Source organism: Emydura macquarii, unplaced genomic scaffold, assembly GCF_026122565.2.
Source record: "Emydura macquarii macquarii isolate MOO-44397 ecotype Brisbane River unplaced genomic scaffold, CSIRO-AGI_Emac_v2 contig_1119, whole genome shotgun sequence".
NCBI classification, from domain to species: domain Eukaryota; kingdom Metazoa; phylum Chordata; order Testudines; family Chelidae; genus Emydura; species Emydura macquarii.
In genome coordinates this window covers 10,656,112-10,682,782 of record NW_027131256.1, presented here as the reverse complement: position 1 = coordinate 10,682,782, position 26,671 = coordinate 10,656,112, and the positions used below count along the sequence as shown (strand labels likewise).

Below are 26,671 nucleotides of genomic sequence, written 5' to 3'. Positions count from 1 at the left end.
ATCCTTTCTAATGTATCAATGCCTCCATCCCCTTGATCATTTTTATTGACTTCTCTGCAATCCTCCCCATATGTCAGCATCTTTAGAACAATGTAGAGACCAGACCTGAAGGTAGTATTCCAGGTGTGGTTGTTAGTTACAATCCAAATTCTCTGACGAGAGCTGGATGAAAAAATTGTAGAAAGTCATTTGGTCAACAAATGTTACCTCTATTTCCCTTTTCACAAATCATAATTATTCACTAATCAAAATTATTCATCAAACTTTTGGAAAAAGTTTTGATCTCTAGCTTTTTTGCAAGGAGTTTTTTGCAAATAGTCGAAATTTAAAAATTCAGCTATGATGCTTAGTTCTTATTGGACACACAGGTCATACATGTTTCTGTACTCTGATTGGGTTGGAATAATTCTCACAATCAGATTTCCTGTTTGAATACTCATGTTTGCAAGTTCAATAGTTATTTTACATGAATATTCTCTAATATACTGGTATATTTACAATAGTTTCCATGAACATTCCTGCCAGTGAACATGGAAATATTCACAGAAAATAAATATAAGGGCATAAACAGCCAAAGTAAAATTTTAAATGAACAAATATTCATTGAATTTTTTTTTTAAATAGTCACTCAGAGTGGGATTTTCAAAAGGTGCTCAATGGAGTAATCCACTCAATGCCCATTGACTTTCAGTGGAATTTGAGTGCTTAAAACCCTTACACACATTTGAAAATCCTACCTCTAGGTATACCTAACTACATATGATGGTGAGCATCAAATTGTCATATTTGAGTAAATGTTTCTGCTGATCTGAATCATAACAATTATCAGACTAATTATTTTACAATTTTTCCAGTAATCGTTAATACTCCTAAAAAGCAAGTCACAGGGTAGAGAGGGTGAGGGTTAGGGGAAGGAGGTGGTGTACATTTTGGTTTGGAAGTGCCAAACTTCGTCCAAGCAAATCAGAGAGTTAACAACAACAACAGAGACCCCATCATGTTTTCCCTTCACAAAACATAGTAGGAGACAGGAAAACTGTAACTTTCTGTCCATGTTTGAATGGGTTCTAGAATCTTGCAACTTCACAAATCTGCACAGCTATACTCTAAGAAGGCATAAAAGTTTGCCGGCTCATGGGTTTTAAAATAATTAGCAAAAAACCCTATCATTTTGAATGCCCGCTTCAGAGAGAATCTAAAGGACAATGTGTAAAACTTACTTCTCCTCTCTTTTCTCCCAATTTATTTTAGGATGGAATTTTCAAACGTTTTCTGCACTGAACTCTGCTCCCATTGAAATCAAATGGGAAGTCGCAGACCAAAACTGAGTCCATTTGAAAATCCCATCTTTATTTATTCTCTCTTGCTCTTGGTCTCTCTTTCATTCTCTGTACCTGTATCTGTATTGTAATAGTCACCATATCTTATATCAGTTTTATTGATGAAGACAAATCTATTATTTATCCTATTTTCTAACAAACCTGTCTTTATAAATCTGTGACTTATACCATTTTACAGTAATAAAAGGTTTAGTTCTTAAAAAACGGGCCAATACTCATTGGGCTATGGAAGAGCAAAGCCGACAGAATATACACGTGATTTTAAATCACTGTTTCAACGAACTCTGTATTTGGAATCCATATCTCAAACTGAGACCATGAAGGTTATTATAGCCCCCTTCACTGTGGTTGTAGCAATCCCACTACACTTTAAATGACATATTAAAAGATATGATTACCTGATCCATTAGGGATTTCAGGTCCTTACTGCAATTCACAACATTCACAAGGGCATCTAGAGTAGGTATTCCATCTATTTTGGAGCACTTCCGGCTTGCTTTTGGAGTACCAGCTTTAATTAAAAAAAAAAAAAAAGTACTTTCACAGTGATATGATGTCAACATTGTTTGCAGGTCACGGTCAACCCTTAGGATTTTTAAAATAATTTGCTTCTCAAGGTTTGATCCAGTAACTCTCACTCATATAAGTAATCCTTATTCACACAAGTTGTGCTATTGAAGTCACTGGGTTTATTCCTAAAATAAGGGAAGGATTAGTCCCAATAGTAAGGATTGTAGAATTATACCCCTTAAGCAGGTAGTTTTTCCCCCCCAATAGATTTGAAAATTTGTCACACATTACCAGCAGAAAAATAGAAGAGGCAGTAACAATATGAATGTTATTGAACAAAGAGATGCCCTACAGATCATCAGATACTGTATGTAGCATAAGCTCACTGGGTTATACAATATTCACATGCCCTATTAAAATCCTCTTTCCTACTCCTGTTTTTTACTTACAAAATACCCACAATCCAATCAGAATAAATGGATGGTATTTTAACTTTTTTCTGAATCTTTTTTTTACGTCAGAACTAGCATTTTTGCCGGCAGTCTTGGAGGCCAAGGACATGAAGCGTATATTTTATTTCTTTACATTGGCACATGGAGGCTAAATTACCCCTTCACCTTCATAGGGATCAGCATCAAAACATAGTGGTAAAACAGTGTGCGGAGGTTTACACTACTGCAGCCAGGGCTGTATCTTTTCAAGATTTAAACAGAGGACTTCCATCTCGTAGGAGGGGAGGGAAGGAGAGGAAAGAAACACTTACCGTTTACAGTGGAGTCTTCACATTTTTCTTCAGAATAGCCATATCTGCCTACTACTATTGTTGTAAAACTGAGGTTTTGTGAAGGGCTTTGAGAAGAGTTGGTTGTGTAAGTACTACTGTTACAGAAATTAACTGTGTAGGGAAAAAATACATTCAGGTTAAATACTGTCGTCATGAAGAGTAATTTTCAAGAACACAAAATATGAAGCTAGATAGGAAGTGATGGTAACTTTAGACTTGTGCCTTAAAGTAGTGGTTTTCAACCTGTGGACTCCTGGGGGGGGCCGCAGACTGTCTAAGATTTCCAAAGGGGTCCACATCTCCATTTTTTTAGGTGTCCATAAATGAAAAAAGGATGAAAGCCACTGCCTTAAAGGACAATTAATGAGACAAAGTGGATGAGGTAATGTCTTTTATTGGACCAACTTCTGTTGGTGAGAGAGACAAACTTTTGAGACACACAGAGCTCGTCTTCAGGTCTCACTGCATGCACCAATTGAAGGGACATTGTGAAGTTAAAAATTATAGGCCAGATCCTCAGCTGCTGTAGCTCCACAGAAGACAATGTAAGGGATTAGACCCCTTACTTTTCACTATTTGTGCTGTCTGCATTTTTGGGACAGAGTCCTAAATTAAGATTCAAACTGAAAAGAGACAGAACAAATTGCTTTAAACCCAAGAACACCCAGTTAAGTCTGTCTTGTGCAGCCCAAACATATCTGAAAAGAAAACGGCAGCAGATCATAACTCTGTTTTGACCTGAATCTCTTTTAGCACACATTTCATTACAGTTTTAGGTCCTGTCACATGTCATGCACGATTCAAATTATGGTGTAAATGATATGAAAATTTACATAGCACAAACCTCATACACAAAACTGATCTTTATCAACCTGAGTTAATTATCACACAAAGAATCAAACAAAGAAACATTGACTCTGTTTGGGTAGCTGGAAGTGGCATTACACAAATCTAAAGGAATGTAGGAAGAGAAATGGAATAAAGGACTCAAATCTGCTCTCCCTGGTGTCATCGGGTGTTTTACCATTGTTTTCAGTAGGGACAAGATCAGTCTCAAACCAAATCATGCTCAGGCAAAGAAAACTGATGCATAAAACCCTACACTGGGAAAAGTCAAGTCCAAGATAAAGCTGCCTTCAATTTATTTAACTCACACAGTTTATGCTTACGTAGCAGATAATCCATATAGACACTCACCTTGCTGGCATAAAACCACAATAATGAGGCCAAATAGATTTCTGCCTAAATGACAGAGATAGGGTCTTCCTGTTCCATTTACTTTTTTTCTTGCATAGACATTAACTGTGGATACTGTAAGTAATATTCCATTCACTATATCTGCACTTCTTTGTGACTTTCCCACTGTATCACAGAATACAACACATGATGGTTTGTTTATTTTTCTGGTAGAATTACTCTGATGAAACAAAGCAACTGGTAGCACTTATATTCATTTTCCTTATTTTAGCAGATAAAGGTCCAGAATTGCACATTATACTGTACTCCATCAGCCAACACAGGGCTGGACGGAGGAAGGATGGTTTTATGTTTAAGGACTCAGAAGATCTGAGATGGATTTCTGGCCTGTTCTGCCACCGCTTTCCCGTATGAACTTGGGCAAGTCACTTAATCTCTCTGTTCCTCAATGTCCTATTTATAAAATGGGAGTACTGTAATAATACTTCCCTACCTCCCAGGTTATAATGAGGTTAAATTAATTAACTTTTGTGAGCTGGGGACTGTATAAGCATCTAGATAGTGCGGAGTGGTATGAAACTCAGTTAACATAAAAGAAACAGGTTTTAGAGCACAAAAAGTGACAATGACAGGATAATCAGTAAGAGACATCTGTAGCTAAGGTAGCTCTCCTATATTATGGTGAGAAACCAACCATTTCCTGCAGCCTACAAGCTGATGGAGTTTGCATCCTTATTGCTGAGTATAGTATGAAGTGTTTTGGTTGCACTGAGAACTGCTTTCTTCTCTTATAATAGATTAAAAAAAATTTTTTTGCCTAGAGTTGAATTTTTTTAAAGCGATCAATAAGTCCCCACCTATGTGCTAATGCATGGTTGCGTAGCTCAGATATTATTTTTGACAATATTTAGAAGCCAAGGCATACTTGAGAGGATAAGAGGTATTTTTGACTATACTTAGCAGGCTTCATTAAGTCTATTGAAGTGGTGCAGAGGGTTTATTATACAGAATTACTTACATGTATAAGCATTTACCTAATGAATAATTCTCACTAGCTAAGTTTATATTCTATGATAATTTTAAATTAATTCATGTTCCTTCACCCTCCCCCCCCCCGCCTTCAAAAATATGGCAATTTTTTTTTTTTTTTTTAAATAAAACACTTTATAAGGACTAAACACTACAGAAAAATTAGTGGTACATGCAGAAATGCTTTCTTCCTGCTTTTCCTTTGTGAATCACAGTAATTTTGGAATATTTTCTCTATAGGAGTGGAAGCAAGTTGCTTCCATGTAGATTCATATAAAAATGGGGATTATCTGGCTTTATCCATTCTTCTTTGTGATTAGTGGAACCTGACTGCATGGGATACAGCTGCCTGATGCTGGTGGGGATCCCTCGACAATGAAAATAGACTAGTCAGTTTCACTAGCCAGGTTCTCATGCAGTGGCAAAATGTGGGAATATCTATATCAAATACTTAAGGACCATGTTTCTTTACTAACTATTTGAATAGAATTACAGAGGGAGCTGGTATCGACCAATATATTTAGGTTGCCTGACACTGTCATTCTAAAAGATTCCTGCAAGCTTTCCTTTGAGAAACCTTGACACCTTCATCGCCTGCAGCAGATTTTTGATATTCAGCAGGGGGAATCCCCTCAGGGTAGCAAAGTGCCTCCTCTTTATCCCAGGAAATTCTGTTCAGCTTTTGTTCAAGTACACACTGTTAAAAATCACTATTTTCCTCCTCTCTCATTAAAAAGTTGACAGTCTGCCAAAATAATAACTAAACACACACACACACTCTAAGGTGAGCTGGTGCCACCATCAAAGCAGTAGCAGCAGCACTACATTTTATTGAGAACACCTGGGAGCTGCCATAGCCGAGAGGGAAGGAAATTGGGGAAAGAGCCTGGCTACTTTCCACCAACACCCCTGGTCCCAGCACTTGGTCCCAGCGATCCATTCCCACCACCTCTAGGGACGCCACATGGGGCAGGAGCTCTAGTTGGTGGGGCTGGGCTCACCCCTAAATACCCACCAGACCTATCAGTACTCCTTCCCTTTATGGTAATGGCCATCTCCTGCTACCAGCTAATATAGCTAGTCCTATAGTGTCATTAAGTGGTAGCAGTCAGTGTTGCAGTGCTGAAGTTTCAGGGTATGTCTATACTGATGGCGGCAAAGTCGCCACCGTCAGATCGATCTTTCTGGATTGATTGAGTGATCAGTGTAAACCCACTCAATCGATCAGGAAGTCGACACAGTAAATCCACCTCCTCAAGTGGCGTAGCGCTGCATCGGCGCAGTGCAGTGAAAACGGCGTGCAGAAGGGAAGCACAGCAGTCGACTGGAGTTATGCAAGCTACTCTGCATAGCTTTCGTAACTCCTGTCAACTGCCACTGAATTTCCAGGTAAGTGTAGACCAGGACTCAGGTGAGGATGCATGCTGAGGACAGCGGGATTGTCTTAGATGTACATAATGATTTGTTTTTCCTTTTTTACTCTTTTAAAAAATGAAACCTAGGAGATTACATTTAAAAAATCCCAATGTGAGAAGAATGTTATTTGGGTTGCAAAGTCAAGCCCTTAAAAGTCAGCAAATACCAGATTTATTATTGGCCATGAAACCTTAATTCTGTCTCTTTGTGCACAGGCATTAAAGATCAGTGTAAAATTTTCTCATTTTAGATTTTGTACAGATTTGTTTCTATAAAACTTAAAGTTTGGTCCAAATGAGAGCCGACTGTGTCCTTTTAACAAGCATAATACTTGCAAATCCAGTTTTGTTTTGTAGTCTTCTTTCATATAGCAAAGAGGTGATTAGTGACATTAAAATAACCAAGTTCAAATCAGGGAGCCGGTGAGTAGCTTCAGAAGTGGTTTGATATATGCCTGAGATGCTGCCAGCAAATGACTGAAGTGGGCATTGATTTACAATACGATCCATATTTTTATTTGTATGTTTATGGTTAAGGCATTGGGCTGGGACTCAGAAGACCTGAGTTCAACTCCCAGTTGTGTCACAGACTTCCTGCATGACCTTGGGCAAGATACTTAATCTCTCTGTGCCTCAGTTTTCCATCTGTAATATGGAAATAATACTTCCTTGCTTCACAGATGCTTTGTGATTTCGTTGATGTTTGGGATGACAAGGGAAGAGAAGCTATATAATACCTAAGACATGTCTTGCCGCAAGATGTCCAGAGCTGTGAGCATTCTTCAGACTCTTGTTTACTAGACTCTGTGGAAGTGTATGGTTGAGGCATGCTCTGGCTCCAGATGGAGACGGGGGAAGGGAAAAAGACACCTTATTTACTCTCTTCTTCTACCAATGTATGAGTAGCAGCAAATTAGGGGCTGGTGAATCTGATGATATTTAGGTCTGAATTATAGCCCAAAAGCACACGAAACTTTAACCTGAACCTTCCTTGTATTGTGACATGCTGGAAAGCACAGATTGAGCCAGCATTCCACTCCCTGGGTGCAGGTGACAGGAGAGAAATAGATGCCAAGGTAGAGGCAGACTTCCTTATCCCAAAAAGCCAGGGACAGGCTCCCATCTTAGCCAATTACTTTTGCTATGAAATTGGCTCTCTCTTGCTAGCTACAATCCAGGAATGAGCTCCTACATTTACTGGGCACTAACACATAATTTTTTATCTGCCAAACTAAAACCATGGTAGTAAGTTTGGTTCAGGAACTTTGACCTGTGGTGGTTTGGAGCAAGTTTGGGTTTCCACCCACATCACTCACTCAGCCCTAGAAGTAAGTTCATCTGAAAGCAGACTACTTGCTTTGGTTTCGGTGAGTGGAGAATCACCAGTCTTGCATCAGTGTAAATCTACTGAGCTGCTCCAGGTTTAAACCACTGTAAGTGAGAGGAAAGTCAGGCCCTTCACTGTAATTTGTAATGAGAGGTGACTGTGGGCCAATCTATGTACTACAAATACTGTCAGAAGGAAGAATGAAAAATGGAAGCCAAACAAAAAAATTGCAGATCCAGTATCTATAATAATGCCTGCATATTTACTAGAATCTCTATTGCAATTAATCCACTATGCTGGCTAAATATTCTTGCTTCATGTATTAATAATTATATTTGTATTGATTTTCTGTAAGGCAGTTCATAGCAGACCAATTACAGAGTACTACAAGGGCGGGTATAAGAAGTCAGAGAATGATCACATTCATTTGTTCCTAATGCTAAAACTCCAGCAGATGTCCGTATTTTTAAGCCCATTTCTAAAAAGCAATTCACTGTACTCTAATTTTAAAAACCACTTCTATTACACCTACTCACTCTAATCTCAGTCTGAATTGTTTTAAACTGTTGGATGGCTTACCCATTCTGGAATTAGAGAAATAGCTTTATCAGATCCAAGTCTGTGCTGTAGTCTTTTCTAAGAGTTTTCCCTGAGTACATTGATGCTGATGGTGTCCCTTTAACAATGGCAAAACTATACGAAGCAGTGTCAGCACCTTAAGTCTGAATCAGAGTTTTAGGCCATTGTGATGTTCAGTAGTTCAAACAGAGGAATTCACAGAACTGAGTCAACCTAAGTTGTCTGGAAATAGGCAATAATAGTCCGATTAAACGAAATGCTTCCCTCGGATACTCTTCTTTTAAAAACAAAACAGAAATGGCTGAAATAAAACAGTCCCCGCTAGTACATGAATAACATTATTGCCCAAGAAGCTAATCCTCTGACAGGCTGAGCACCCCCAGCTTCACTGACTTCAGTGGGAGTTGAGGGAGCTCAGCGCCTCCCAGAATTGGGCCCTGATTCATAGAAAGAACATTGTTCATACAAACCTTTCTCACAACGCTGTCCTATCCATTCATCTGGGCAAAGGCAGGATCCATTTTGATAGACTCCATTGTTTCTACAGAAAGGCGGCTGTGGGTGAGGGGATGGGAGTGAGGTTTCTGTTTAAAAAGAAAAAACAGTTGACAAACGAAAGCCATCACAATACTAATATTAAACATCTTGTATTTTGTTGTAGGTTCAATTAAAAGAGATTTAGATTCTGTTCTATGAGTCACATTCCAGCAGATATGACACAGAAGTCCAATCTCCATCCCCAACCTGCCAAAATATAGCTGTCAGCAGCAAGAGTATGGGGCAGAAGTATCCCATCTCTATTTTGGGCTTCCTTAAAAACTTAGGCAAAGGTTATTCTGTAGAACCTCTGCAACAGGAGGGGCTGAGATTCTATGGCTTAGGCATTTAGGATACATCTACAGGGCAGCTGGGACGTATGATTCTAAGCACGACTAGACAGACTTGCGCTAGCTCCACCTGAGCTAGCATGCTAAAAATAGCAGTGCAGATGTTGCAGCACTGCTGGAGGCTTAAGCTAGCCATCCAAGTTCAGACCCCAGGAGTCAGATGGGCTTGAACTCTGGTGTGTAGCCCACGCTGCCGCCTATGTTGCAACCTCCACATTTGTTTTTAAAAGGCTAGCTTGAGTTGAGCTAGCACACGTCTGTCTACCTGGGCTGGGAATCACCCCACCCAGCTGCAGTGTATGCATACCCACATAGGCTCCAATCCTTCAAGGAGCACCACAGTGATGAATTCCTTCACCCATGTAGAACCTGGATGATTCCAATAAGATTCCACAAGGAGGTCCGTGCAAGATGAGAGCCACTGAATCTATGGTGGTAAAGGACCCTAGAAATACTCCAGACAAGGGGACAACTGCATAGACCAGAATCACTGAGAAGAGATCTAGGTTGAGCCAAGAGTGAGGTGTGTAATTTATAAAATGCATGTACATCTGCTAACCCCAGCAACACTAAGGCTGTGGCCAGCCTGAATAGAACTACACATTTGTACTGATTTTGCATTGTGGGGGTACTTGTTTTGGGAAACACCTGTCCCAGTTTCAGAACTTGTCCTTATTCCCTGCATTTAGCCAGAACAGGTTATTTAATTAGAAGAAAGTGGCCATATGTTAGTCCTTTATATGTTGTATCACCACTGTATTGTTGTGTCTACAGTACTGTATCCTTCCAGTATTAGCACTATGACATGATGCCTGTGTGTGCAAAAACCTAATGTGAAACTGTAAACTGTGTCTGAAACCTTTGGAATCTGCAATGCAGACCAAAGACTCACATACATGCTTTTCAAATGTGCAGTTTATCTCTAAGGATATGAAGAAACTTTTCCACATATTGATTACAATGTCATTATACAGTGAGCTCAAAAATAAAAATGCATTCCATTTAATAAAGCAAAGTGGCATTTAGTGTAAATAAGTATTTTCCCTAAGCAACAGGAATTCCACTTGCAAAAACTATTGCAGGGAGGAATGACAAATCTCCTATTGTATTGATAATAATAACTAGCTCTTGGCTGCAGGGACTCATGCGCATGGTCCACATAGACAGTTAGACTGTGGCAGACTAGTGCACCTTAGACTGACACCCTAGTTTGCCGTGAACTAAATGTTTGTTTAGACAAGCCCTCAGATGTGTTGTACCTAGATGTCCATGACAAATATGGAACAATGTCTTTTTCAGTACAACTCAATGCATCTATATAGTGTCTCTATGAGCCATCACGTTAACCATTAAATGAAGATTGCCTCTCCCAAGGAAAAACCTGTGGAAGGGAATGACAACTTGTCCAGGAACTGAATAATTTCATGGGCAATGACAAGCTTGATTCCCCTTAACTTGCCATGCAATGAGCTGTAGCCTTCAGAATCTGTAAATCTTAGGGCACCTACTGGAGGCCAGGGACATCTCCTTTTCCCCTCATCCTCCTTTTGCTCTCCCTGGCTCCCTAGCAGCGAGGCTCTAGTAGACAGATTTTTCTTTGCAAAGAACCCAGGCTGGCTCTTCTCAGAAGTCAGTTCAGCCTCAGGCTGTATTGAAATTGTGAACAGATTCCCCCCCCAGGATTGGTGATGGATCCCTGTTCATCCCAGCCCCACTCCTGGCTTATCCCAGCCTATAGTAGCCCAACCCTGTTGAGGTCTCTCTGGGGTACAGTGGCAAAGAGAGGTGCCACAGAGGGAGGCAGACCATCCCTCTTCAGAAACATGGGGTAGATTCACATACACATCTGGGGTGCATAGTCCAGACCTAGTCGAGGCTGTGTTAGTCATAAATTCTAAAAAGGAATGAAATGGTAAGGCTGACATTCCACCCTGAAATCATGCCATTTTAAAACAAAAACAAGTAAAGTATAAGGCTGGGATAACAAAAGGTCTTTGTTTGCACAAACTCAGCTTTGGCACAAACACAGCTTCCATTCAGTCACCCAGGCAGCCAAGAGCAGAAGTTCTCCTGGAGTGTCTGCCTTACTTTAGAATTTCCAAACATATTTAATCGTGCATCAAAATCCTAATCTCACAAATTCTGCCAAATCCAAGGTGAAGACTCTAGCTGTACTTGTTGCCCAGTCTCTCCCCTGCCCTGCTGCTCTGTTCATGTGAGTAGAAGTTACCGTCTCCACATTCACCATTTTGCATGGATTCCTCTTTTTAAGCTCTTTTCTTTGAGGAAAGGGGACCTGAACCCTCTGCAGACATAAATTATGAGCTCAATACTGACCAGTATTGCCAACCCCAAAGTGTTCAAAATCCTATGACAGGCCTCCAAAATCATGACATTAGCTTAAAAATCATGAAATTAAAAAAAAATTGGGATTCTTTTTATTTGCCTTTTGAACCTTTAGAGTTCACCTTTTGAATCTTTTCTCTTTACTGATGATGCCTAGAACCTTAATTTTTCTTTTTAATGAAAGCTGAGATTCTCATATAATCACATGATTCCATGAGCTGCAGTTCTCCGAAAAACATCAACTTCCATGACAATTGGCAATACTGAAACTCCCAGACAGTGTTTTAAAAGTGACCATCTAAACTGTCTGCAGCATGCCTGAGTCCTGTAACATAAATAGGAATTAAAGCCTTGTCTATGCTTGAGATTAGCCCCATTCCATTGCAACCCTTTGTCATCAGCAGCTAGTGTTGCTGTACTGGTGCAAACCGTAAGTGTAAGGAGAGGAAAAGGAAGCCAGGGTTTGCAGTGGTTCCTCCAATTTCCAGCAGGAGTTGGATGCACCAATGCAAATCTCAGCTTTTCTTATCTATACTTGGGATTTGCACTAGAGTAGCTATACCAGTTGCTGGCCACAGATAGCTGAACCTCAAATAAGACAAGGCCATAAGCATACCAAAGGTTTCCTTACCCTGATGAATGAAGGCCATATATAACTAAGTAATTAGGTTGTACTTTCAGCTGCCCATATCCAAGAAATACAGAATAGTTAAATTCACAGAGACTGGTAATAATTGACAAAGGTTAATCAACTCATATTTAATTACATACTGTTGTGTATTGTGTCTTGCCTAATTGACTAGGTTGCTGTAGCAAGAGAGCTTAGCTTGTTGCCATAGCAATTTAGAGTTAGACTATTAGGGGATAGCTCAGACAGACCTGGCTGGTTTTAGTCTTAGTTCAATAAAGACTTTTCATGGGTTTGCATCTCTGTGTTCCATGCCGATTTCTCTCTGAACACAAGTGCTTTTCAATGATTTAACGTAACAAAAGGGGCTATGGAGGATGGGATCGACCTGTGCTGCACCGGCAAAGAAGTAAAAGTCAATGTAAGAAAAAAACCTTTTTTCTGTTTTGGCAGCTGGGCTGTTTACACTGACGGTTCAAACTGAAACTAAAACAGGCTCTGCTTTGTTCTGACCGAAGTGAAGCAGACAGATTGGGAATGGGGAAGAAAGAAAAGCAGTAATAGTGAATGGAAATCACCAGCAATTGTGTGTGACCAACCCCAACACACATGAATAAAAGACAAGAGAAAGGGAAAAAAAAAGGGGCAGCAATGGTTACACTTACGGGGTCCTTGGAACCTTTTGATGAGACTCTAGAGGAATGGAACTCATATTGAGCATTTTCAGCTTTTTGTTATTTCAAATGAAATGACAGATGCAAAGAAGATGCCCGTTTTCTTAAGTGTTGTAGGAACTAAAACCTATACTTTATTGCACAGCTTAGTGCACCCTGATAAGCCAGAGACAAAATCTTACAGTGACATTATGATAATCCTGGAGGCACATTTTCTCCAAAATTGCTGGTAATTGCAGAGAGATTTAGGATGCACAAAAGGAATCAAGAAGAAGGTGAAACAATTTGTAGCAGCTCTGAAAAAGCTTGCTGAACACTGTGAATTTAATGATGTGTTAAATGACATGCTCAGTGATAGGTTAATGTGTGGTCTGCAAAATGAAGCAATACAGAAGCACCTATTGACAGAGGCCCCGTTCACTTGGCAGAAGGCCATTGAAATTGCATTCTCTATTGAGCTACCGCAAAGGAAGCCCAACAACTCAGTGCATCAACCAGAGTGCATAAGGCGTCACAAGAACCTACCCACCAGACAATGGGGAGCTGGGAATGTTACTGCTGTGGAAAGCTGGGTCACCATGCATCAGAATGCTGGTGTAAAGACCTAGTGTGTCAACGATGTGGCAAAAAGGGATACATTGAGTGTACTTGCAAACAAAAGAAAGAAGAGTCAAACAGATGGGCTAACCAGAGAAAAAGAAGCCTTCTGTCTGGCAGACCAAAAAGGGAAATCTGCATACGGTAGAGCAGACTCAGGATGATCAAAGTAACACCCAGTCAGAAGAAGTGCCACTCCATGTCTTGTCCATGGCAGTTGGCTCACATGAATACTGGGTAACTCCGCTGTTAGAAGGAAAACCTGTACACATGGAACTGGACACTGGTGCAGCAGTTTCACTGGTCTTGGACACGGTGTATAAGAAGAAGCGAAAGCATCTCCCGCTTAAGCCGACAAAAATTGCTCTGAAGACATACACTGGAGAAGTGTGCCCATGTTGGGTACTACTGATGTTAAGGTAGAGCTCAATGGACAGACTGCTAAATTGCCACTGTTTGAGGTGGAAGGCAATTACCCAGCCTTAATGGGAAGATCATGGCTTAGGAAGATCCAGCTGAACTGGAATGCACAGGATGGCTAAAGAAGAAACAAGTCTGACAGCTATATTAAAGAAACATGCTGCTGTTTTTGAGGAGGACCTGGGAAATATGAAGGGAATCACTGTGAAATTGAATTTTAAGCCTGACAGCCAACCAAAATGTCTGAAATGTCTGTGCCATATGCTATCAGGCCAAAAGTTGAAGCAGACCTGGAGCGCCTGGTCAAAAATGTAGTCCTAGTACCAGTTACCCACAGCCAATGGGCAAGCCCAATCGTTCCAGTATTGAAGAAAGATGGCTCCATTAGGATTTGTGGGGATTTTAAGGGGATTTGTGGGGATTTGTGGGGATTTTAGCCCAGTGTTGTGTGCAGAGCAATACCTTCTTCCCCACATCGATGACCTCTTCGCTGTCTTGGCTGGTGGACAAAAGTTCAGCAAGATTGATCTGAGTCAGGTGTATTTACAGATGCACGTCGATGAGAAGTCCCAAGAGCTGCTGACTATTGTGACACATAAAGAGCTGTACCAATACTGTCGCTTGCCCTTCGGAATAACGTCTGCTCCAGCTTTGTTCCAGAGAGCTATAGACCAGATCTTGAGTGGCTTGCCAGGAGTTCAGTGCTATCTTAACAACATCCTGGTCACCATCAAGAATAAGGAGGATCACCTTAAGAACTTGGAGGCTGCCCTACAAAGACTGGAAGAGTATGGCCTGCAAGTCCGCAAAGACAAATGTGAATTCTTCTAGTTCTCTGTTGAATATTTGGGATATATAGATGCTACTGGCCTTTGTAGGGCTTCTGCAAAAGTCAAGGCTATTATGGAAGCTCCACCTCCTCAAAACGTAAGTCAACTTTGCTCTTTTTTAAGGCTATTGCACTATTATGGAAAGTTTATTCCACAGTTAGCAACACTACTAAAACCAGTACATGAACTTCTTGGGCATAACAAGGTCTGGAAATGGACTGAAGTCTGTAATGTTGCATTTAACAAGGCTAAACGCACATTGCTAAATTCAGAGGTTCTGACACATTTTAATTCATCCTTACCTCTACAGTTAGCCTGTGATGCCTCCCCTTATGGAGCGGGAGTGGTCATGTCACACATTATGCCTTCAGGAGAGGAGAGATCCATTGCTTTTGCCTCACGCACCTTAAGCAAAGTAGAAACTAACTATGCCCAAATCGAACGTGAAGCACTGGGAATCGTTTTTGGAATTCGGAAATTTCACCAGTACCCGTTTGGACGGAAGTTCACACTTCTCACCAACCATCGACCTTTAACATCAATTTTTGGACCACTCACAGGCATTCCACGATTGGCTGCTATTCATATGCAACGATGGGCATTGTTGCTTTCTGCACACACGAGATCAAATATCAGAAATCCACTCTGCAATGCAACACAGATGGTTTTTCAAGGCTGCCTTTACCAGTTAAACATCAAGTTATTGGCCAGAAAGAAATCTTCTACTTTGAACAGGTAGAGAACACACCCATCACTGCTACTCAAGTGGAGAAGGCAACTCACTTTGACCCAGTACTGACCCAAGTTATGGACCTAGTTATGCATGGAACATCTCTATGGGACTCTCAGGTTTCACTCCACCTTCTTCCCTACATGTCCAGGAGGATGGAATTATCAATCCATTCTGGTTGCTTATTGCAGGGGATGCACGTCATTATTCCACCACTACTGAGATCACAGATGTTAGAACAGCTACATTCAGATCACTGTGGAATAGTGCACATGAAAAAAATTGCACAAAGCTCTTTTTGGTGGCCTGGCCTTGATAGTGCCATTGAAAAGAAGCCAAGAGTTTGTACTTCATGTCAGAATGTGAGAAATGCACCTCATTTGGCATCCCTACACCCCTGGGACTGGCCTAAAAACCAATGGCAGTGTATTCACATTGATTTTGCTGGCACATTTGAAGGAAGCATGTTCCTCGTTGTTGTGGATGCCCACTCTAAATAGCCAGAAGTCTCTGTAATGCCATCCACTACTGCTGAAAGTACGATCCAGAAACTGCAGGAAATCTTTAGTCATTTCAGTCTGCCAGAACGACTTGAGTGACAATGGACTGCAGTTCGTCTCTCAGGAGTTTGAAAATTTTATGAAAACAAATAGGATACATCACATCACGTCAGCACCGTATCATCCATCCACCAATGGATTAGCTGAAAGGTTTGTGCAGACCATGAAACAAGCTTTAAGATCTGCAAAGGGACATTCGTCCATTTAAAAGCGTCTTACTATTCTACAGAAACACACCTCATGCTTCAACCAAAGCGTCCCCAACCTTTCTAATGCTGGGATGACAGCTGTGCACTTGCTTTGATTGGCTGAAACCCATCAAAGCACGACAAGTTGTGCAACATCCACAGCAAAACCAAGTCATCAGACTGCACACAGAGCAAAAGACTGAACCTTTAGTCCTCGGCAACCTGTCCTAGCTCGGAACTGTGCTTCTGGAGCTAAATGGGTCCCTGCTACAGTCATCACCCCAACAGGACCTGTTTTCTACTCTGTCCAGACTGCAGATGATCTCACCTGGCGGCAGCATATAGATCAGTTGTTGTCAGGTCATACATGTCCAAAGGACACATCTCCAGTTAACTACCTGACCTCACCATTATAGGGGAGATATCGAGTCAAGAGTCACCCGTTCCTAACTCCCCTTCTCCATCCACCTCTGCAGCAGATATAGCCCCCTCCCCTGTTCAAGCAGATACAACATCCCCACCTGTTCGAGCTACAAGTCCTGAGCCCATTGTTAGAGCCACATCAATAACACCTTCTGGTGCAAGAAAACCAGAAGTCCACTGTAATCCATCTAGAGAGAGGAGGCCTTCTCAACAGCTGAATCTTTAGCTAGGGCTAACCCACATTATAGGGCAGAATAATCCCCGGGCTTTATCCGGGAAATGAGGCAGTCTACCCTCATTCCCTAGATTGTTCTGTTAAATGGGCATTTTCATTAAGGGGGGAGGAATATGTTGTGTATTTTGTGTCTTGCCTAATTGCCTAGGTTGCTGTAGCAACAGAGTTTAGCTTGTTGCCATAGCAATAGAGTTAGACTATTAGAGGATAACTCAGCCAGTCCTGGCTGGTTTTAGTTTTAGTTCAATAAAGACTTTTCATGGGTTTGCATCTCTCTGTGTTTTGTGCTGATTTCTCTCTGAATCAGAGTGCTTTCCAAGGATTTAGCAGAATAAATACCAACTCTTTTTCTGAGGTATTTCCCCTTCCCTTTGACACTCAAGTGGGTAATTCTCATGAAAATTTCCTTATTGAACATTTTCACAGGTTTCCCAGAAGGCTGGTAGCCACAGATCACATTTGCATCCTTCTTCTTTTAAGGCACTGAACAATGGCTGATTCTTTCTATTCATATCAACTTTTGAATAGGTATTCACAGGTAATATTTTGCATAATGTCAGTATACAAGACACTCCACAGAATGGAATTAAGACAACGTGCCTCCCCCGAAGAGCATAAATCTTAACTCTGTGTGTACACATACGGGCCTGACTTTCTTGGCCAAGTGTGTGTGTGTGTTTGTGTATTACATAAATACATTTATTCATTCTTATATATTCAATAAAATCTAAAAATGTCATGGAAGATTTTATAGAAAAACCAATAGTATAACAAACAGCTGCTACACAGCATACATTTTATTTAAATGTGGTATGTATACTATATGTTACTGCAGCTTTAAGAAACTTTATTTGCCCACTAGCCCAAGCTAAGTGTTTTCTTTTTGTGGGGGTTGACTATGGGTGTTTGGTTTTGTTCATTTGTTTGTTTTTTGAGGAGAGAAAGTGTGATCAAATTAAATATCATTCGGGGCTTGGAAACTTTCCTGACAATTCTGCCAAGCTATTTTAGAAGAATTAAATATAGCATAAATGCACTGTAAACAAAATACTCTGGTTATGAACATTGCATATGAATAAAATTAAAAAGAAAGTTTAAAGTACTTCTTTAAATGTTGTGATGACAACACAAGGTGGATGAGGTAATATCTTTTATTGGACCAACTTCTGTTGGTGAGAGAGTGTATGTTGGGTATGCCCACACTTAAAATGCTACAACGGTGCAGCTGCATCATGGCAGCTGTGCCACTGTAGCACTTCCATGTAGACACTACCTATACCAACGGGAAGGATTCTCCCATCAGTGTAGGTAATCCACCTCCCCAAAAGGCAGTAGCGCTGTCTACATTGGAGGTTAGGTCGGTATAGCTACGTCTCATATGGGATGTGAAAAATTCACACCCCTGAGAGACGTAATAAACCAATATAAATTCCTAGCATAGACCAGGCCTTAAAGCACTGCAATGGTGCTGCTGCAGCATGAGAAAAAAGAATTATCTGGCAGGATATCACAGAGCAGCCAAAAATCACACTCTCGATCGTTACACTGATTGCTTCAGGAAAAAAATTGACTGTGAAATCCTTAACAAACATCACTTCCACCACACTCTCCACCACTCAGAGGAGAGCTATACAGTCCCTGAAATCCAACCACCAGATGGCGATCAAACCAGCAGACAAAGGGAGTGCCATCGAAATGCTCAACCATGATGACTATGTTAATAAGGCCAATAGCTCTCCAACACCATCTACCATAAATAACTCAAAGACGACACCACTCCACAGTTTACCCAGGAATTTAAGGATGTCATCAAATCCTTCTCCAAACAACTCTAAGAGAAACTCTATAATCATCCCCCATGAGTCCACCCCAGTGACCTTCTACATGCTTCCCAAGATACACAAGCAAGGGAACACAGACAGGCCCATCATATCTGGCCACAGCACTCTCAGAAACCATCCTCAAACCACTCACCACACAAAGGGACAGCTTTCTTCAGGACACAACCAACTTCCTCCAGAAACTCCACAACATTAACAACCGCCCTCAGGACACCATCCTTGCCACCATAGAGGTTGCCTTCCTATACAACAACATCCCTCACAATGACGGAATCATTGCCTGCCTCAAATATCTACAGGACAATGCTCAGATATTCACCCAAACTCATTGCCAAACTCATCCATTTCATCCCTCCTTTATAAAAATGTTACATTCAACAATCACTTTGTCCTAACCCTGGAAATAGCCATGGGTACTAGGATGGCTCCCCAGCATGCCAACCTCTTCATAAGTCACCTCAGGAAGAATTTCTGTACAAATGCACCATGATACTGTAACATGCTGTACCTCGAAGTAGCATCACTTGTTCATCACTTGTATATGGTTGGAGTATTTCATACAAAGCATGCCACGTAAGATATCATAGGAAAGGTCATGATCTGCTGAAACACATTGCTCTGTCAAAATATGTATATCATTAGTGTGTATGGAGTTATGAGACTTTGCTGTATGGTTGTTACTGAACTATGTTGTAAGTTTGAGAGTCTCTAATGCTAGCTCTCCAGTGATAGCAACAAAGGAGGTAACCAACACCTGGTCGGGCATCGAACAATCATCACCAGCCATTGACCAGCAGGGGAATGGTAAACAATGACAAATTCAATGACAATTATGCAAGCACCACACAATGAGGAATGCTCAACTCTATGACTCAGTTGCACAGAACCACACCAGGGGGATTGTTCAAGCCTGTGACTCAGCAAAGTCTATTAGGACATGTCTGCGCTAGTGTCTTCCAGGCACATTAACTAAAGATATAAAATAGGGGACAGTGGCATCATGCTTTGGCCTTTCTCCTCCCTTACCTATGCTGGAAGCAACAAGGATGCTGAGAAGACAAAGATTTCAGCTGAGGAGACTGGTCCCAGGCTTAAGGGAGAAGCCTGTGTATTAACAACTATAACTTCTAATGAGGTGAGAAATACTGCCGCCTGTAATAAGGTTTAAGATTTAGATTGTGTGCTTATTTTCTTTTCTTTGGTAATTGTCTCTGATCTTTTATGCCTACCACTTACAATCACTTAAAAATCTATCTTTCTGTAGTTAATAAACCTCTTATATTTTACCTAAAACACTGTATTTTGGATGAAGTGCTGGGAAAATCTCATCTCAGTTTACAAAGGCCTGTGTGTGTCCTCTCTACATCGAGAGTGCGAGACAGACTGGGTAATAATCTTACACTGGTCAGCCTTCTGACTTGGGCAAGATGGTACAGTTCTGAGGTGCAAGGCTGAGGAGTGGGGGGAAGTGGCTGGTGCCTATCTCTGTGTGATTTGTGAGTGACTCTGGGAGCATTCATGCAATGTAGCTGGGTGTGGGGCTCCACATATTGTTGTGCTGAGTGATAACAGTGCCCGGAGGGGTTCACTGCTTGTCACTAGTAAAGCACTGTGAGAGACAGCCCAGGCTGGAGAGTTACTGGGGCACAGCACTACCCCAGTTCCAGATTGCACCCCAGGGATCCTGTCACAAATACCAATGATATACCTGAGATACATCAATGATATTTTCATCCTTTCAACAGATAACCTAAAATCCCTCCTAGTTTCTACCACAACTTCAATAACCACCCACCCATCCATTAAACTCTCTTTAAAACACCACCATACTAGCCTCAACTTCCTGGACACTATGATCATCTTCAGCTGTAGAATCCTACAGAGATCTATATACTAGAAACTCACAGATCTTCACTGCTACCTTCACAGATCCAGTAACCACCCCAAACATAACAAGAAATCTGTTATCTACAGTCCGGCACAGAATTTGCTCCAAAGAGAATGTCCAGGTTATGCATCTTAACACACTTAAAATCACCTTCACCAGACAAAGACACTCCACCAGAGAAGTAGATCACATCATGGAATGGACCACGCAAATACCCCAAGAAAAACTGCTTCAATATGGAAGTGAAACTCCCTCTGACAGGACACCTCAGGCTGTCACCTACAACTAGAACCCATACATGATATCACTAAACATTTACTCGATGGGAACCACATCCTGAAAAAAATCTTTCCTGAACCCCCTCTCCTGGCCTTCAAACAACCCCCAACCTTGCCAATCTCATCAAAAGCAAGCTTCCCATACACCAACTCAAAATGGCATCAGGCCCTACCAGAACAACAAATGCAAAACCTATAGGCATATCTCCACTGCTACAATGATCAACACTGCACACAGCACACCTTTTAAGATCCATGGGTCCTACATGTGCTTATCACAATATGTGGTGTACCTTATCCAGTACACTAAGTGCCCCAGTAACAATTGTGTGTAGAGAGCCCTGTGCGGATACAAAATTTGTGTCCACATCCGATCCATGATCCACAAAAATGATCCGCAGATATCTGTGGATTTTCAGGGCTCTAACTATGTGGCTGAAAACAGACACTCACACAAATGAACTCACACAGAAAAATGATAAAGGACAAAAACACCGTATCACCAGTGGATGAACACTTTTCACAAAGCAATCACTCTAAATCTCACCCCTCAGTCCTCATCCTCCGAGGAAATCTGCACCACACCTTTAGAAGACGAGCCTGGAAGTTTAAATTCATAATTTTGCTAGACACTAAAAATCATGGACTGAATAGAGATGCTGGATTTATGATTTATTAAAACAATCTATAACCCACTTAACACCCACATCCTTTTTTCCCTACCCCCTGCCCCTCGGACCGCACCTCCTGAGTGGAGAGGTGTTAACGGGTCTCTTCACTTTGAATGGTCCCTTGTTGAAATAGGTCTAACTACTTATACTAAACAATCTTTCAGCTTGTGGTTAGCTGGGACACTGCATGTACATTTCCCAGACCTGAAGAAGAACTCTGTGTAAGCTTGAAAGCTTGTCTCTCTCACCAACAGACGTTGGTCCAGTAAAAGATATTGCCTCACCCACCTTTTCTCTCTAATATCCTGCGACCAAAACAGCTACAATACTGCAAACAATGATGAGAAGAGACATTCCAGCTTAAGAAGGTGGTGGCACTAAGAGTTCAATCAGTATTAATTATCTCCTTTTGTAAACTGGATAAAGCAGAAAGATATTTTTGTTACCTGGTTTAAACCTGAGGACAAGCTGCCAAATGCACAGTATCCAAAGTACTGTGGTCACTATCCCACAAATAATCACAATCAACGCTCTCCTGTCCCACCTGAAGGAAGGCATTTTGTGGTATGCGCTAAGTCTGCGCCGCTATAAAATAATATTATCAGTTCACTTCCTTGTGATGGATAAACTATTAACTACTTTTCTCAACTTGAAGGCTAGAAATTTAACCCTCTCAGTCCCATTTTAAGGAACTTGTGACAGGCAAAGCCAGAGACAAGGAGTGAGGTAATATCTTTTACTGGACCAACTTCAGCTGGTGAGCAAGGCAAGCTTTGGAGCTTACACAGAGCTTGTGTAAACTCAAAGCTTGTTGTCTCTCGAAGTTGGTCCAATAAAGGATATTACCTCAGCCTGCCCTACCTCTTTAACATCCTGGGACCTACGTGGCTACAACACACAGCAGCCAAAACCAGGTCACATAAGCAAACCTTTCTAGCATTCTCCGTCTGGTGGACAGCTCACTTTTCTGCTGTTCCCCTCTCCTGGCATTAAGTCGTGTGGACGCCATGTGTTACAGACAGAGGAAGCAAAGCAGGCCTACGCATATGGCACCCACCTGAGCAGCGTGGGAAGGAAGGGGAGGCTGGATAAGCAGAACGGGACAAGGAGACATTTAGGGTGGGAAGACCTGCCCCTCCCCTTGTTGCATGTGAAGTAATTTGCGAGGGAAGATGCTGCCTCTCCGCCCCCGTTCCCAGCTCCACTGTTGTGTGCAGCCGCCATTGCTTCTGCCCCCTACCATGGAGCCACCCGCTGCTGGCCACACACTGCTTCGGGACTGGGACTCGCTGCCTGCCTCCTGTCCTGATCTGCTGTGCACAGAGCCTGGGGCTGACGTGGGGGTGCGCCCAGTCAATCTCAGAGCTGAGAACAAGGTGCAGCTAGTCAGTCTCAGAGCTGAGAACAGAACCCAGGTCTTTTGACTTCCAGTCATTTGCTCTGGCCAAGAAAGAACAGGGCACAGAAGGAGGGAGGAGAAAAATGACCAGGAGAATTGAGTGGAGGGTAGGCGGGGAAAAAATAACAGTCAAAAACAGTGCTCTCATGCTACCAAATATCTATTTACTATTTCAAACAATCCTACAGCCTCCTTAAAAAAGAGACTACTCATATGCTTAAAGAAAGATACGCACACACGAAGTGCTTTCCGGATCAGGGCCTCCTTGTGTAGGAATGCTAGCTCTCTAGTGTTGTAGGACAAATGCCACACAGACACTAATAAAAATTGCTCCAGTTGTTCAGCAATTGACACATTAAATGTTGCTATTTTCTTGTTGTGCTATTCAACTGACTCAACCTCTTTGAAGTCTAGAAGAGATAACTGAGATGCCACAGGATAAGACTGTTCCTTAGGACTCTTTTTCCCCCCCCTCAAAATATTAGTTCAAAATGGGGCAAAGGCAGAAAAAAAAAGTCCAGTAACTGTCATTTTCCAGTTATTGTATGCAATGTAGTTGTTGCCATATTGGTCCCAAAATATTTGAGACACAAGATGGGTATGGTAATCTCTCTCACACCAACAGAAGTTGGTCCAATAAAAGATATCACCTCCTCTTGTCTCTCTAATTTTCCAGTTAGCCATTTAAACCAGTCAACAGTTTGACTTGTAATTCTATGCAAGTCTGTTGAAATATCAAGGTTAGTTTTTTTGCACTAAAGGTATGTTGGGTATTTTAATACCCAGGATCAGTCTACTGATGGTGTCCTCATATACAGCCATGTACAAGCCAAACTGCCCACTATCGCTGTATTATGTCTTTATAGATAAATAATACATAGATCCCAAATACCTACCTTGCTAATAACACACTTGTGTTTGGCTATTCCTTTACAGTTTGCAGTAATAGCTCCTGAACTGCTAAGTACTTGACAAACTGTCATGAGTTTAAATTACTAAGGTTAAGTTTTTCAAGGCCAAAACTGCCTTTTTGTTCTATGTCAGTACAATGCCAAGCACAATGAGGCACTGACCTGTGATTGGGGTCCCTCTGTTCTAATGCAATACTAATTATTAATTATTATTATGATTAAGAAGTAGTTTGGTGTATGGATGCCTTATCTTTCTCATAAAGAAAAGATATGTAAAATTAAATTTGCTTTTAATTCTAACCGTGGCCATCAGGGAAACAGACTTGGAATTTGTAATCAAGGAATCAGTACCGAGGCTATTGAACCCCTCACAGTCAGTAGTAAAGGCACTCTGGATGGGATGAAAGCCACTGTGAGCCCTACAGAATGTTTCAGAAGAGGTGTAGGGAAGATCCAGAAAACTACACCGGAAATACAAGGATAGGATCTGCATTCAGAGCCTAATTCTGCACCCACTGAACAGAAGAATGGCCATACCAGCTCAGACCAATAGTCCATCTCATCCAGTATCCTGTCTTCTGACAGTGGCTAATGCCAGGTGTTTCAGAGGGAAGGAATAGGACAGGTAATCATCAAGTGATCCATCCCCATCATCCATTCCCAGCTTCTGGCAAAGAGAGACTAGGGACACTTCAGAGCATGGTTTTGCATCCCCTCCCCATCCTGGCTAATAGCCATTGATGGACTTATCCTCCGTGAACTTACCTAGTTCTTTTTTAATCCTGTTATCATCTTGGCCTTCACAACATCCTCTGGCAAAGAGTTCCACAGATTGACTGTGCATTGTGTGAAGAAATACTTCCTTTTGTTAGTTATAAACCTGCTGCCTTTTAATTTAATTTGGTGACCCCTAGTTCTTGTGTTATGAGAAGGAATAAATAACAGTGCCTTATTTACTTTCTCCACACAGTCATGATTTTACAGACCTCTATCTTATGGAGATAAGATAGTAATCTTATTTCCAAGATGAAAAATCTCAGTCTTATTAATCTCTTCTCATATGGAAGCTGTTCCATATCCCTAATAATTTTTGTTGCCATTTTCTGTACCTTTTCCAATTTCAATGTATCTCTTTTGAGATGCAGCAACCAGATCTGCATGCGGTATTCAAGATGTCGGCGTACCATGGATGTATATAGAGGCAATATGATATTTTTTGTCTTATTAGCTATCTCTTTCCTAATGAGTCCCAACATTCTATTAGCTTTTTTGACTGCTGCTGCACATTGAGTGGATGTTTTCAGAGAACTATCCACAATGACTCCAAGATCTCTTTCTTGAGTGATAACAGCTAATTTAGACCCCATCATTTTATATGTATAGTTGGAATTATGTTTTCCAATGTGCATTATTTTGCATTTATCAACATTGAATTTCATCTGCCATTTTGTTGCCCAGTCACCCAGTCTTGTGAGACCCCTTTGTAACTCTTTGTAGTCTGTTTTGGACTTCACTATCTTAAGTAGTTTTGTATCATTTGCAAATTTTGCCATCTTGCTGTTTACCCCTTTTTCAAATAATTTATCTATATGTTGAACAGTACTGGTCTCAGTACAGATCCCTGGTGGACACCACTATTTACCTCATTCCATTCTGAAAACTGACCATTTATTCCTATCCTTTCTTTCTATCTTTTAACCTGTTACTGATCCAGGAGAGAACTTTCCCTCTTATCCCATGACGCTTACTTTGCTTAAGAGCCTTTGGTGAGGGACATTGTCAAAAGCTTTCTGAAAAATCTAAGTACACTATATCCACTGGATCACAATTCTAGTAGATTGGTGAGGCATGATTTCCTTTTACAAAAAAACCATGTTGACTTCTCCCCCAACAATCATGTTAATCTATGTGTCTGATAGTTTCAACCAATTTGTTTCAACCAATAGTTTCAACCAATTTGAAGTACTGAAGTTAGGCTTACTGGCCTATAATTGCCAGGATCGCCTCTGGAGCCTTTTTAAAAAATTGGCGTCACATTAGCTATCCTCCAGTAATCTGGTACAGAAGCTGATTTAAATGATAGGCTACATACCACAGTTCGTAGTTCTGCAATTTCAGAGTTGAGTTCCTTCAGAACTCTTGGGTGGATACCATCTGGTCCAGGTGACTTATTACTGTTTAATTTATTGATTTGTTCCAAAACCTCCTCTAATGATACCTCAGTCTGGGGCAGTTCCTCAGATTTGTCAATGGCAAAACTAAAACAATAGTTACAGTAGAGATTAATGTGCTCTTTAATTTCAAGGGACCAGATTGTTCATAGGGGACTTCTAGTGTCCTCTTGAGGATGTGTAGGCATGTGTCTGAAGTTTTTTCATCCCTAAACTCCTGTGAAGATATATATCTCTATACATAAGAAGGCTGTCACTATGGCTATTAGTAGATCTGTAGAAAAAAAGCACTAGGAATCAGAGCTAATGAGATTAATACATTTCCCAGTTCTCACAGATTTGCTGTATTAAGTTGTGTGACACTTTTACCCAACAAGTTGTGGGCAGTATGTCCTAGGATTAAACACACTGGTTACAATTCTGTCAGCATCACTGGGGGGGAAATGCAATAGCTGATAATTTGCATAGATGTACATGTATTTACATAAATATACATATATTTGCATCAACTGTGTAGGTGTATTGGTGCAATTCCCTAGTTCAGACAGGCAAAGCCACTATTTGCATGGGTACTATTTACCCCCATTTCAAGCAAGGTGTAGGCTGGCAACTCAGCCCAGCAGGAGTTTCGTGGCCCCTTTCTCAGGCCCAGGCTCCAAGGAAGGCCACAGCACCTTGCGCCAAGGAGAAAGTTAGCGGGTTTGCACAAGTCTTCAGCCCCAGCCATCAGGTGGCGTGGGGATGGCAAGGAGTCTATAGCCCCTGGCCCTCAAGCAGGGCAGGGCTGGTAAGGAAAGGAGGAAAAGGAGACGC

The 26,671-nt window shown here is 41.3% G+C and overlaps 1 protein-coding gene across 1 annotated transcript in view; it reads right to left on the bottom strand.

Annotated features, from left to right (window-relative positions):
- Positions 1–21,935, bottom strand: part of ADGRG7 (adhesion G protein-coupled receptor G7) — a 49,516-nt gene extending 27,581 nt beyond the window's left edge. The window contains exons 1-4 of the mRNA XM_067546383.1: positions 21,824–21,935; positions 8,652–8,765; positions 2,614–2,745; positions 1,739–1,851 (exon numbers count right to left, since the gene is read on the bottom strand). Of these exons, the coding sequence (XP_067402484.1) occupies positions 1,739–1,851; positions 2,614–2,745; positions 8,652–8,765; positions 21,824–21,935 (471 nt within the window). The remainder of the gene's footprint in view (positions 1–1,738; positions 1,852–2,613; positions 2,746–8,651; positions 8,766–21,823) is intronic.
- Positions 21,936–26,671: the final 4,736 nt, after the last annotated feature.